At 48.4% G+C, this 11,560-nt stretch overlaps 1 protein-coding gene across 1 annotated transcript; it reads right to left on the bottom strand.

The window, feature by feature from the left end:
- Positions 1-7,502: 7,502 nt before the first annotated feature.
- On the bottom strand, positions 7,503-10,713 carry BOD1L2 (biorientation of chromosomes in cell division 1 like 2). Its single transcript, XM_004059462.4, has one exon. It carries the CDS (start codon positions 10,466-10,468, stop codon positions 9,956-9,958), a length of 513 nt encoding a protein of 170 aa, XP_004059510.3. The 5' UTR covers positions 10,469-10,713; the 3' UTR covers positions 7,503-9,955.
- Positions 10,714-11,560: the final 847 nt, after the last annotated feature.

Genomic DNA, 11,560 nt, shown 5'->3' with positions numbered 1-11,560 from the left:
AATGGGAAAACTGAGGCCCAGAAAGGTTAAATGGCAGCCATAGCACGTAGAACCTTAGTCAACAGCTGAGCTGGGAGTGGGCTCCAAGCGTCCTGACCCCAGAGGCTCCACAGCAGTCCTTGTAACCCCCACACCAAACTGGTTATGGGTAGTGACTCTGCCAGACACCAAAGGGAACACACAACCAATGCCAGAGGGACCTGGGCTAGACTGCCAGCAACTGCTTAGGAAGGGCTCCAGCCAGACAACCTTCAATTCCCTCCTGTCCATGACCCCCTCCTCCACTTGCCGCTAGCATGACATGAGAAACCAGAATTATAGGTAGACAGAATAAGATTCCAAATGGCAAGAAATATAGCTGCCTGGGGAGCAGCTGGCTTAACCGATCCTTGCTGATTGATTTGTTGACATCAAGAGGATCATTAGGAAGGTTTTGGAATGCAGACTCTGGCAGACCTGATCAAAACCCACGTCTCCTTTCGCCATGGGTATGAGGGGCAGCATTAACCTGGGCACCACTCAACTCTCAGTCTTGAAGGACCATGGGAGTGAGGATTCCTGGCCACCAGTCAGAGTCCTGCAGCCAGATCTCCTATCACTCCAGCCCTTCAAAGGAGAGCAGTTGGATTCAAAAGAGGTAGAAGGAATTGTCCAGGATGACACAAATCAGGTCACAGAAGAGCGCCTCCAAATCCTAATAGTAGTATTGGCTTGGAGACCTCTAATCCTCTGAGATGGATCCTCCAGTCCACCTCAACCCAGTAGGGTTTTCTTGTGCACAGTGGTAAACGTTGCCTGCTCTCCCAAGCTCTGAAATGGGAGTGTGCGGAGTAGGCTCAGAGAAGGAGAGAAGGAGAAGAACAGAGATCTCCAGTAACTTTCTAGAGATGTTCTGGGGGTGTGAGCCAGCATCTAAGATATGCAGGTGGACACTTCCAAAGCAATAGAGATCTCCAGACATTCAGGAAAAGGATCCCTCCAGCAAGGAAGCCTGGAGGACCTCCCTGGGGCTTGGATGGGACTGCCCTCCACTCCGGTGATAGGCTTTTCTAGAGAAAATGGCACCGTGACAGAGGTGAGGGACCCAGGGGCCTTTCAAGGCAGTGGAAGCCTTTCCTCGCATGTGCCTAAGGCTGTGAAAGAGCAATTCCTTGGCCCAGATAGTCTTTGTAGTGCCAGGTCAGTGGGGCAAGAGTGAAGGCCTCACACAGCCTGGGGAGCTCAGCCTGAAGATGGGACCCTCCCCATCCCCAGGTTTTCCTTGCAGATCTCCTTCAAAAATCTGAATTCCTGCCTCCATAGCCACCAGTTTCACTGTTGAAGTGTGCACTCACCGTAAGGACACAGAGGAGGAGGTTAGGCTGGGGCCACAAGTATAAGGAACAGGTGACTTTGCCCACCCATGAGGCTTGAGGGTCACATGGGGCCCTGCTTGGACCAAAGCAGCTGCATCTCCATTGCGTTTTTATTTTTAACTTTTTATTATGGAAATTCTCAAAGACACAAAAATGGAATTGTGATACAAATCCCCCTGCAGCATTACCCAGCTTCAACAATTATCCACGTTTGATCAGTCTGGTCACATCCTTCCTCCTCTCAACCCCACTGAAGTATTTTAAAGCAAATTGCAGACATTGTGTCGTTTCATCTATAAACACTTCAAAGTGTCTCTCTTATCAAGAAAGACTTGTTGAAACACAACCATAATACCACTGTCACACCTAACAACCCTTCTGTGATCAAATTTTCCCAGTTATCTGAAAAATGTGGTTTTATGATTGGTTTGTTCAAAACAAGATCCAAATAAAGTCTACATATTGAATTTAGTTGATATGTCTCTTTCACCCTTAAAAAGCAACTTTTATCCTGAGGAGTGCCCGGCTCCAGCACCTGACAGCAGCCAGGACCGAGCCCTCCACCCATTCCTAGCCTGTGGCTGCCCCAGCCCTGTTCACCACCCAGGGAGCTCTCCAAACACATGCTGGCTGGAAGCCGAGTGCGAAGTCTGCTTCCGTCAAGGAAGCTGGAAGGCTGGCATCTGTGGAGGCCTTGCCATTTTTTTGTGTACATTGCATTTAACACCACGCAGTAGATGCTCAATAAATCCCTACTGGATGATGCTGTGCAATCAGGTCCTCTCCTAAGAGTGGGCTTTTAGGGAAAGGAGAGCTGCCCTTAATAATTGGAGTGCAAAGATTTCAGACAATTAGCAACGTACACTACTAATAAACTCTTCTGTCACACTTGCTGGTGCCAGACCCTGTTCTTCAGTGTTTCACATCTCATTTAATCTTCATCATAACTCCACGAGGTGGGTACGTACTCGCCATTTTACAGGCGAGGACACTGAGGCATAAAGAGGGAAGGTGACTTGCCCAGCTGGGAGGTGGCAGGGATAGAAGGAAAACCCAGGCAGCCTGGCCTTGAATCTCCACACCATCCACCTGGAACCCCAGCATACAAGCTAGGTGGGTTTAGCTGTGTGCCAAGGATCTGACTCCAAACACACAATAGGATTTCAGCAAAGGGGCAAAGAACTGACCTCAGAAATGATTGACTTTGACATCTGCACGGGGAGAATCAGACTCCTCCCAGTCCCCCACAACGCACACACCCTCTGGTCCAACTTGGGGCCTCATAGAGCCCACAGGGCTAGCGTTGGGCTGGGCTCACTGCAGAAGGGGCAGAAAAGCCAAGGAAGAAGCCGAGGCTGAGCCAAGAAGCCCCAGCTTCCCCTTGCCTGGGGCAGTGCCCCTGGCCAGGTCTTTCTACTGAAAATGCACAGACTCCAGAAGCCAAATCCCATTGTTATTAATGCTTTAGTGAGAATCAGCTTTGTCCGATTTTTGGACGACTGTGAAAACAAGGATCTAAAAACAGAGATCAGTAAAGTACTGAAAATAACATGTCCGGGGGGCAGACCCAAGGTCACACTTGTCCTTTCTCAGCTGCCAGTCCTGTGCCCCCCCAGAGCAGCCACAGCAGGAGGTAAGAGGTCACGAGAGTGCCCCCACGGCCTTCCTGAGTCAAGGCCAGGCTTTCGAAGGAACCTCCCTCCTGTCAGCAATGGGCCCAGCGGACTGGAAGGAACTGGCTTAATAAATGTTTGACTTTGCTATTTAGAGGAGGGCAGGAGCCTCGGCCAGGCCCCGGAGCGGCTCCGAAGTGCTGTGAGGCCCACTGACACTTCCTTTCCCTTTCCAAGGTGTTCTCATGACAGCTGCTACCTGGCGTCTGCCGGGCTGGAGCAACTGCCTGTACAAGGTGGTGACCTTCTAAATCCACATCTGTTAATGAACCTGGCCGGCCCTGGGAGCCCCAGAGGCTGCACCCTCTGCGGTGGCTTCTGCCAAATTCCTCTTGTTGTTTTTGATTCTCTTCTTCCTCCTCCTCCCCCTTCCCATTATGCCTGACATTTCTAAGGCCAAGTTTTGTTACAAGCAATCAGCCTATGTCAGAGATCTGGAGAGAAGGGCTGCGTGCCAAGAACCAGCTGAAGTAGGAAGTGCCAGAGTAGGGAGGGCTGCCTGGAAACCCACTACCCAAAGGGCCCCTGCCTGGTGGCCCTGCACAGACCACCGCTCCCTGCACCAACAATGGGGACAGGCCTCTAGAGAGGTGAGCCATGGGTGCAGGAGCCCCCAAATGAGAATCCACCATTCTCTACTCTGGAGCCCTCCTCCTGCTTTTCATCTAGAAATTTATCCTCCCAACCTGAGCTTCCCAGACCCTGGATGGGCCCAAAAGCCAGAGTCCATGGCCTATTTCCAATCCTTGAAAAGGGAAAAAGAAATATATTTATCCACAATAAGCTGTATAGGCTAACCCCCAAAAGTATTTTTAACTTTGCCTGGAATTATTTTCTCACTCAGTATGGTTGTCTGTTTGGTATGCTGACAAATAAAAACAATGAAATAGAGTATTTCAGAATCAATGCATTCTCTGGGGTAGACATTTCTCACGTGGAGGGTGGTATTTTGTGGGAGCCACAAGGGAGGAGGGAGAGGTGCTAAGTCCACTGACCATCCAGCACCTCCTTCCTCAACGCAGCCTCTGGTGCTTCCTGATCCCCCAGCACCCGACTAGCCTCCATCCTCTGGCCTCTCAAGAGGACATGCAGCCATTACAACCCACGCATTGGTTGATCTCATCCCTTCAGTGTCAGGATACAATGAACTAACTTAAGGAATCAACATGAGCTCCTAAGAGAGGGCCCAAGGCCTCACCTAGCCCTTCCAGGTCACAATAGGGGATTTCAGAAGTTGAATCTTAAAACTGTTGCCTTCTTTGCTGAGGGCACCATAGGTGAGCATTTCAGGAGGATGACGAAACTGAGGCCCAGGAGGTTACATTGGCAGCCAAAGGTCCCAGGCAGGTTATGTAGATGGCTGTGACCAGAGCCAAGGTCTCCAGCCTCCCAGCACAGGGCTCTTCCCATGTTGAGGATGCCACTGACTCCCTGCCATTCACGTTCAGCGTATGTTCCATCTACAGTCCAGGACAGGAATATAAAAAGAGGATCTGTGCAACAGCACCACAATCCAGAAACCTGGAAATCATCTGTTTCCATCCTGAAGCAAATCGTGTTCTCACAAACCCATTCACAGCCCAGCTACTAGCTTCCCAGACAGCAGGAGGCTGCCTGCCTTGAGAGATCAAGGACCAGGGAGGAACGAAGGAGAAGAGTGGGCAAGGGAGAGAAAAATCTTAGTGGAAGCTGAGGGCGAAGAGAGCTAAGCTGCAACCTACTGTGCATATTAAATCACTGGAACTCTTTGTGCAAGGGATTTCTTTCTTCCTAGTTGGGTGGGGTTTCAGAGATGCTCTACAGAGTCTGTCCTGGCTTGCCTTGGGGAGGACTGTGAATGTGGCCTGAGACTAAAGAGCATTGGATAACTGACTTCCATGCCCATACTCTGTAGGTTGCCAACCCCTTCTCGTCTCAGCCCATGGCACTCCTGATACCTCCCAGAGATATTCCCGCCTCTCTTCTCATACCACTTCTAATAATATTGCTTCCCTTTTCTTGGTCTCCTCTTACTTAGGCCAGATCAGCTGTGTTCATGCACAGCCACAGCTGGTGGTTACCAGACCATGCAATGGTGCTCCAGCTCAAATGCTCTGCTGTGGAAAGTGAGGAAAATTCCTCTTCCGTGCTGTCCAAAATAGAAGGCATGTGATTGTTCCTCATTTTTGGCACCTGTTTAATATTTTTGAGGTAGGATGATTTTTACGACTAGGATTTAAAAAAACAATTTAGAGGAAGCAGCAAGAAATATGCAACTGAAACATCACTGAGCAGGCAACTCTTCAATGGGCACTCACCAGTCAGCAACACAAACTCCTTCCACACGGGCTCCAGCTGGACCGCACACCACTGCCCCTTGGTCTAGTGAGACCCTCATTGAATGACATTCATTTTCTCAATCATAGAGCCTACCCCTTATACCTATAGCTGCCCACAACTAATGATGGAGCTAAAGCTGCAATCTGAATAGAATCCCATTCTCCCTCTTCTGATTCTGTGATTTTGAGTCACACCAAGGAATGGGGAACAGAAAGAATGTGCTTAACCATCAGGCTTCCTAGAAACTGCCCAAATCTGCTGTCGCCACTCATCGTTGACGCATTCACTGGAGGGGCAAAGAAGAGGAGAGACTAGTGCAGTGATTTAGACCTTCTGGCTGTTCATAATTATCTGTGGATTGGCAGTAGGGGTGGGAAGAGTACCCAAGAAATGATAACTGAAATTCCAAAGATTGAGTAGATGGAAAAAGAAACCTGGTAAATTTATCTTCTTCCTCCTCTCTTCCTGCCCAACAAAACAAAACAAAAATGGGTAATTAGTCAACATCACCTATTGTGTTTAGTAAGAATCTGGAAAACAGCCAGTTCCAGGAAGTGGAGCGGGAATGGATGCAGAGTGAAGCAGTTCTGGGTTTCCGGGCAGTGCCCGCTACACAGTGGTTCTCAAGGTGTGGTTGCCTGGGGCAGGAGCACCAGCATCACTGGGAACCTTGTTAGAAATGCAGAGTCTCAGGCCTCACCCCAGACCCACTGCATCAGAAACTCTAAGGGTGGGCCCAGTAATGTGTATTTCAATCAGTACCAGCCTCTGGTTAACCTTGATGCTCACTCAAGTTTGAGAAGTCCTCAACCTCAGGTGCACCCTGGTTTCCTGCATGGGGAGCCATTCAAATCAGAGTGTGAAGATTCTCCAACCACTTGCTCCCTGCCGCCAGCCACTCCTGCCATTCCCAACCCTCTCTCCTGCGCCTTCCTTTGGCCTTGCCTTTTGGGGGCACCATCCCAGCTTAGCCTATCCTTTCTTTCCAGGTCCTACTCACATCTCTCCTCTTCAAAGACCCCAGAGACACTTCAGTCCTAGGAAACACTCCCTGCTATGAAGCCACATGTACTCACCTCTGTAACTCTCATTTTACACTGGCCTGCCTATCTTAGATACTTATTTTCCCAAGGCTAGAAGTGCCTGGGGTGCAGGGTCCTTGCCCTCCAAGTTGCCAGGAGGTGGGCCCAGAAATCATTTCCTGCAAAGGAGATCCCAGAGCACGTGTGTGAATCAAAAAGGAAGGCTGGGAGGGGAGCCGGCCTCCCAGTCTCCGCAGATTGTCCTGCTGGCACATGGCCCACAGGCAGGCCCTCCCCTGCAGGCCCGCATGTTATTCCCCACGTGGATTAGAGGCTGAACACAAACAGAATACAAAAGACAAAAGACAAGGAGCAGTGTTGCTGTCAGAGTCTATAAAAGTCTTGGAAGTGACAGCCGAGCTCTTGCCTGCTGCTGCTGCCCTGAAATCCAGAAAGAATCAATTTCAGACCCAGGGCCAAATGGTGCCCCAGGGGGTGTGCCTGTGACAGGTGCTGACTCCGCCCAGACCCCAGGACCCACCCAGCCCGGAGATCTGAGTCGGGGAGGAGGAAGGGGGAATGGAAGAGTCGCCCTGCAGCTTAAAAAGGAAACACGCACATCTCTCTGTCTCTTTTTCAGTCTCTCTGCCTCTGTTTCTCTGTCTCTGTCTCTGCTTCTCTGCCTCTTTCTGTCTCTGTTTGTCTATATCTTTGTCTCTGTCTCTCTCCCTCCCTTTTTCTCTGTTTCTTCTTTGTCTCTGTATTTCTGTTTCTCTGTCTCTTTCCCTCTGTCTGTCTCTCTCTGTCGTGCTCTTTCTATCTCACTGGTGTCTACTGCTGTATTCCTTCCCTGAAACTCTCTTTACTCATTATTAGGATTACAACTAAAATCATTTTCTTTCTTGCTTCATGAAACTAAACTGTGACTCTGGGGATAGTGACTGTATCACCTACCCCTTTGGACTCCAAGTCTTCCCAAAACATAGACATTTTCAATAAATACTTGTAGTTCATTGATAAGAATGTATAGAATTCCAGAAATTACATTTATTTATCCTTCTGGATTGCAAGAAGGGAATTATTTAGCAGGGACCAGTGGGCATGCATGCACGCACGTAATGAGCTCTCTCAAGTCATGGTGGTTTGATTTATTTACATATTCATTTTCAGAATACAACAGTGTCCATCGCATAGGTTAGCATTTTCCATTTGCCAAACTCGTGGTGGGAACGGGAAGCATTCAGGCTATGGTTGACAGATTTGGCAAACTAAAGCATGGGGCACCAGTAAATTCGAATTTCAAATAAACAACAAATAACTTTTTAATACAAGTATGTTTCAAACATTGCATGGTCCATGCCCTAGGAGAGTATCTGTTGTTTCTCTGAAATTCACATTTGCTGAGCATCCTGTATTTTATCTGGCAACCTGTCTCAGGACAATTCAAGTAGAAAAGGAGAATAGAGAACTGGTAAAGGAAAAAAAAACTTTAAAAGTTGTATTACACTTTATTACGTTATTTTTAAAAAGAAGGAGAACAAACCCCAAACCAAAAATCACTTCCGCAACACATTTCTTAAAAGCAGAAATTAGGTTCCTTTTATGTTAGTGCAAAGATAGGTGCCAAGCTGGGGTCTCAGATGGAGTGATTTTAAATCTCAGAAAGAGCTTAGCTGTTTTTGTAAAAAGGAAAGTTGGCAAGTGATTAGTGCCGATGTGGCCCAGCTGCTCTTTTGTACTTTGAAAGAAACAATTAAAATGGCTGGGACATTAAACTTTAAAGAGCTGGGTTGTTCATATTCAGAAGCTAATTTTAAAAAGAGCCTGGTACCTGGGAAAGGAAGGGACATTTTCAGAAAGGACATGGTCTTCTACCTTCTGGACTCTAAATTTTGAAGAATCATTTAAAATAGCTCATAGGTAAACATTACAGATAAAATACCTCCAGGGACAAGAAAGCTCTTTCTTGCTTAGACATGTAGACACTAGATGCAAAATTAATTTTTGTTCACTTTTTAGATGATAAATACTGCTATCTGAGAAATTAAATGTTGGAAAAGACAAATCCAGAACTGGTTTCTTTCTACAAATTGCTGAGCTCCTGTGATGTGCTAGGTCCTGGGGTTAAGGAAAAGAAATGAACAAAGCAAATCCCTACCCTGGAGGAAGCTCACATTTAAGTGGAGATGACAGATCTGTAAGCAAAGACAGTTCACTGTGGTGAGGTGGTGTGGCTAAAAGCATGGTTAAAAGGGTTAAAAGTGAGGGCTCTGTGCTCAATACAGGCTCAGCCCCAGCCCCACCACTTAGGCAGTGTCTGAGCTTTGGTTTCTACATTTATAAATGGGAATAAAGATAGGATTTCTTCAATTAGATCATGAGGACTTACTACGGTAAGCGAAGTTAAGCGTTTAGTACCCTGCCAGCTGTAGAGCAATAGAGCAAGTGCTTCGTTAGACCTAGCTACTATAGTAAGGGTGGTCATCCCTTATGAGATGTATGGGAGCACAGAGGAAGGAGTCTGTCACTCCTGCTTAGATGATGTGTGGCTCCTCAGGCGCTGAGTCTTAAAGGAGGGTAGGAGTGGTTGAGGGCATTCCCTTCACAGTGAGCAGAGGGAACACAGGGTGTCCAGGATAGTCATGGGCATGGTTGACATATGAGAAATGACAGTGTATGGGGCAGCAGAGATGACCAGGGGCCCCATTATCACGGGCCTCATAAACCATGCCAGGTGTCTGACCTTCTAGAAATATCAGAAAACTGACGGAGCTTAAAGAGGAAAAGGATGTAAATCTGCATTTCTTTTTTGTTGTTGCAGTTGAAAGATAAGCCATTTATTGACCATCCACTTTTCAAATAAAACACAAATGTGAGAATAACATAAACACACCCAAGACTCACTAGCCCCTGCAAGACAGGAAGCAGCCTTGGACAGAGAGTCTGCAAATGAGTTTCCTTATACCTAATGTCTGAACTTCTCACTCATTCTAGGGTTTCATGCTTTGTTATCTCTTACAAAGGAAAGGAAACTGGCTAGAAGATTCATGTACAAGAAGGTCACAACTTTAAAGCTATCTGACACTAATGTTGTGTACAATCTAGTTTGCAACTCTGAGAGACAATGTCAAATAAGTACTGTCAAATATTCCTCCCAGTTAACCTTTACTGTCATTGTTCTTTGAAATTGTCTTTGGGATTGGTTATGTTCTCTCGCTGTGGCTTTCATTTATCTCAGAGCACAAACCCTAAAATCCATGTGCAGTCTCCAAGTTCAAGTATAGATGTCTGTTTCAGGACAATCCTGGGTCGCGGTAGTGTTTCCCTCTCTGTAGTGTGTGCTTGGTGTCATGCCCTTGGAAAGGCTGGCCAAATGGCAGCGCAATGCAGGGGGGCGACACGGTCAACTTTCTCTCTGGCGAACTTGCTTCCCTTTCAGTCTGGTCGCTGCTCATGGTCGAGGTGGAAATCTTGAGCTCAGTGATGAACTTGGCCTATCTTCAATCTGAAACTGCACTCTTATGTAACCGAATCCATTTCTTCACCAAAAATTAAATAGCGCTTTCACAAGCTGTCAGGCATATTCTTAGGAAGTGTCCTGAGACGGAGCTGGAGGGTCCTGGCCTTCTGGCTCTGGAGGGAGTGCTGGCACGGCTGCTTCTTTCTGGGCCACCAGGAATTCATGAATTACTTGTTCTATTTGTGGCCTGAAGATGTGGTTTAGTTTTGGATCCACCACCTGAGAACTAATCCTGTCCACTCCAGCTTCTGACCTCCCTGACTGAACCACACTCTGCCTCAGACCATCGTGCAGTTGGTTGTCGTTTGCTGGAGGATTCCATTCCTGCTTCTCCAGATGTGTCGACAAAAAATTATCCGCTTTCTGGCTCAGGTTTTGGTAAGCTGGCTTGGTGTCCACGTCAGCCTTGCAGTCCCGGCGGAAGCTGTCAAAAAGGCCCCGGCTCTTGAGCTGCCCCACGATGACAGCGATAAGCTGAGGGTCGCCAGGGGGCAACGAGGCCCGGTTGATGGGGCCGCCGCCCCCGCTGGCCCGGGTCGAGGCCGGGCCCGCACCGCCGCTGCCGCCGCCCTCCGCCATGGCTGCGCACCGGACCCACAAGGAAACCGATTATAGCTTCTTCTCCAGGACAGAAAGCCTAGAATGTGTAGAGGTGGCTAAGAGGGCGGTGAAGGAGGAGGGCCCCAAGGAGGCAGCGGCGGAGGTGACGGTGGTGGTGATGGCGGCGGGGCCGGTGGTTGGGGCGGCGGTGGGGGAGGCCAGCTCCAGACCGCGGAGGTTGTGGAAGACGCGGTAGCAACCGCCTGCTGGATTCCAAGCGCGCTCTGGATGGCGTCACCGTTGACCTTTGCATTGTGAGGCGGGAACCGTAATCTGCATTTCTTAAAAGATCTCTAAGAGGGAGATGGGAAACAAATGCCAGTGGGCAAGGGGGAAACAGGGAGACAATTTCAGCAACCATTTCAATGCCCTAAGAAGGAGATGGCGAGGAGTGAATGATCTTGGTGGCCTGGCAGGTGAAGAAGGTAACAGGGACACAAGAGATATTTAGGAGATAGACTCATCCCAGGGATTGGAGAACAACTGGGTGAGGGGCGAGGGAAAGGAGAGGGTCAAGGATGACCCCCAGGCTTCTCACTTGGGCAGGTGCATGGAGGTGCCATTTACTAAATGGAGAACAGGTATAGAGGTGAGGATGGGACACGGAGACATGATCATGCATTCCATTTTTATTTACTAGTTTAAGATGGGTATGGGTTATTCAGGTACAGACATCTGCTTATGAAGTCCAAAGAAACGGGGACTAGGGGCTGGGGAGAGACATCTATCTCACTGAAGGTAGAGACTATAGGTGGCAATTACAATGGAGAACTTAGAAGAGATAGAGGAACACCTGGAGAGCCCATGAGGGGGACTGAGAACAACACTAAAAAGATGGAGGGAAAACTACAAGAGTCTTGGATCATAGACTGCAAAAGGTACATTTCATGAAGGCCATGGGTGAAATGCCACACTATGTTCCACAAGGTGTCCATTGGCTTTGGTAGCCATTGATGAGCCTAAGGCAGAGGCGTCAGTCAGAGGGAGGTCATTTCAACAAGAGAACTGTATTGCAACCAAGAGCCACAAAAGGCAACCACATCCAGCGCCATCCAGTAGAGAAGTGCAGGT

The sequence above is a fragment of the Gorilla gorilla genome, chromosome 17 (genome assembly GCF_029281585.2).
Source record: "Gorilla gorilla gorilla isolate KB3781 chromosome 17, NHGRI_mGorGor1-v2.1_pri, whole genome shotgun sequence".
NCBI lineage: Eukaryota > Metazoa > Chordata > Mammalia > Primates > Hominidae > Gorilla > Gorilla gorilla.
The sequence above is the reverse complement of the archived record's forward strand: the minus strand, read 5'-3'. Positions and strand labels throughout refer to the sequence as shown.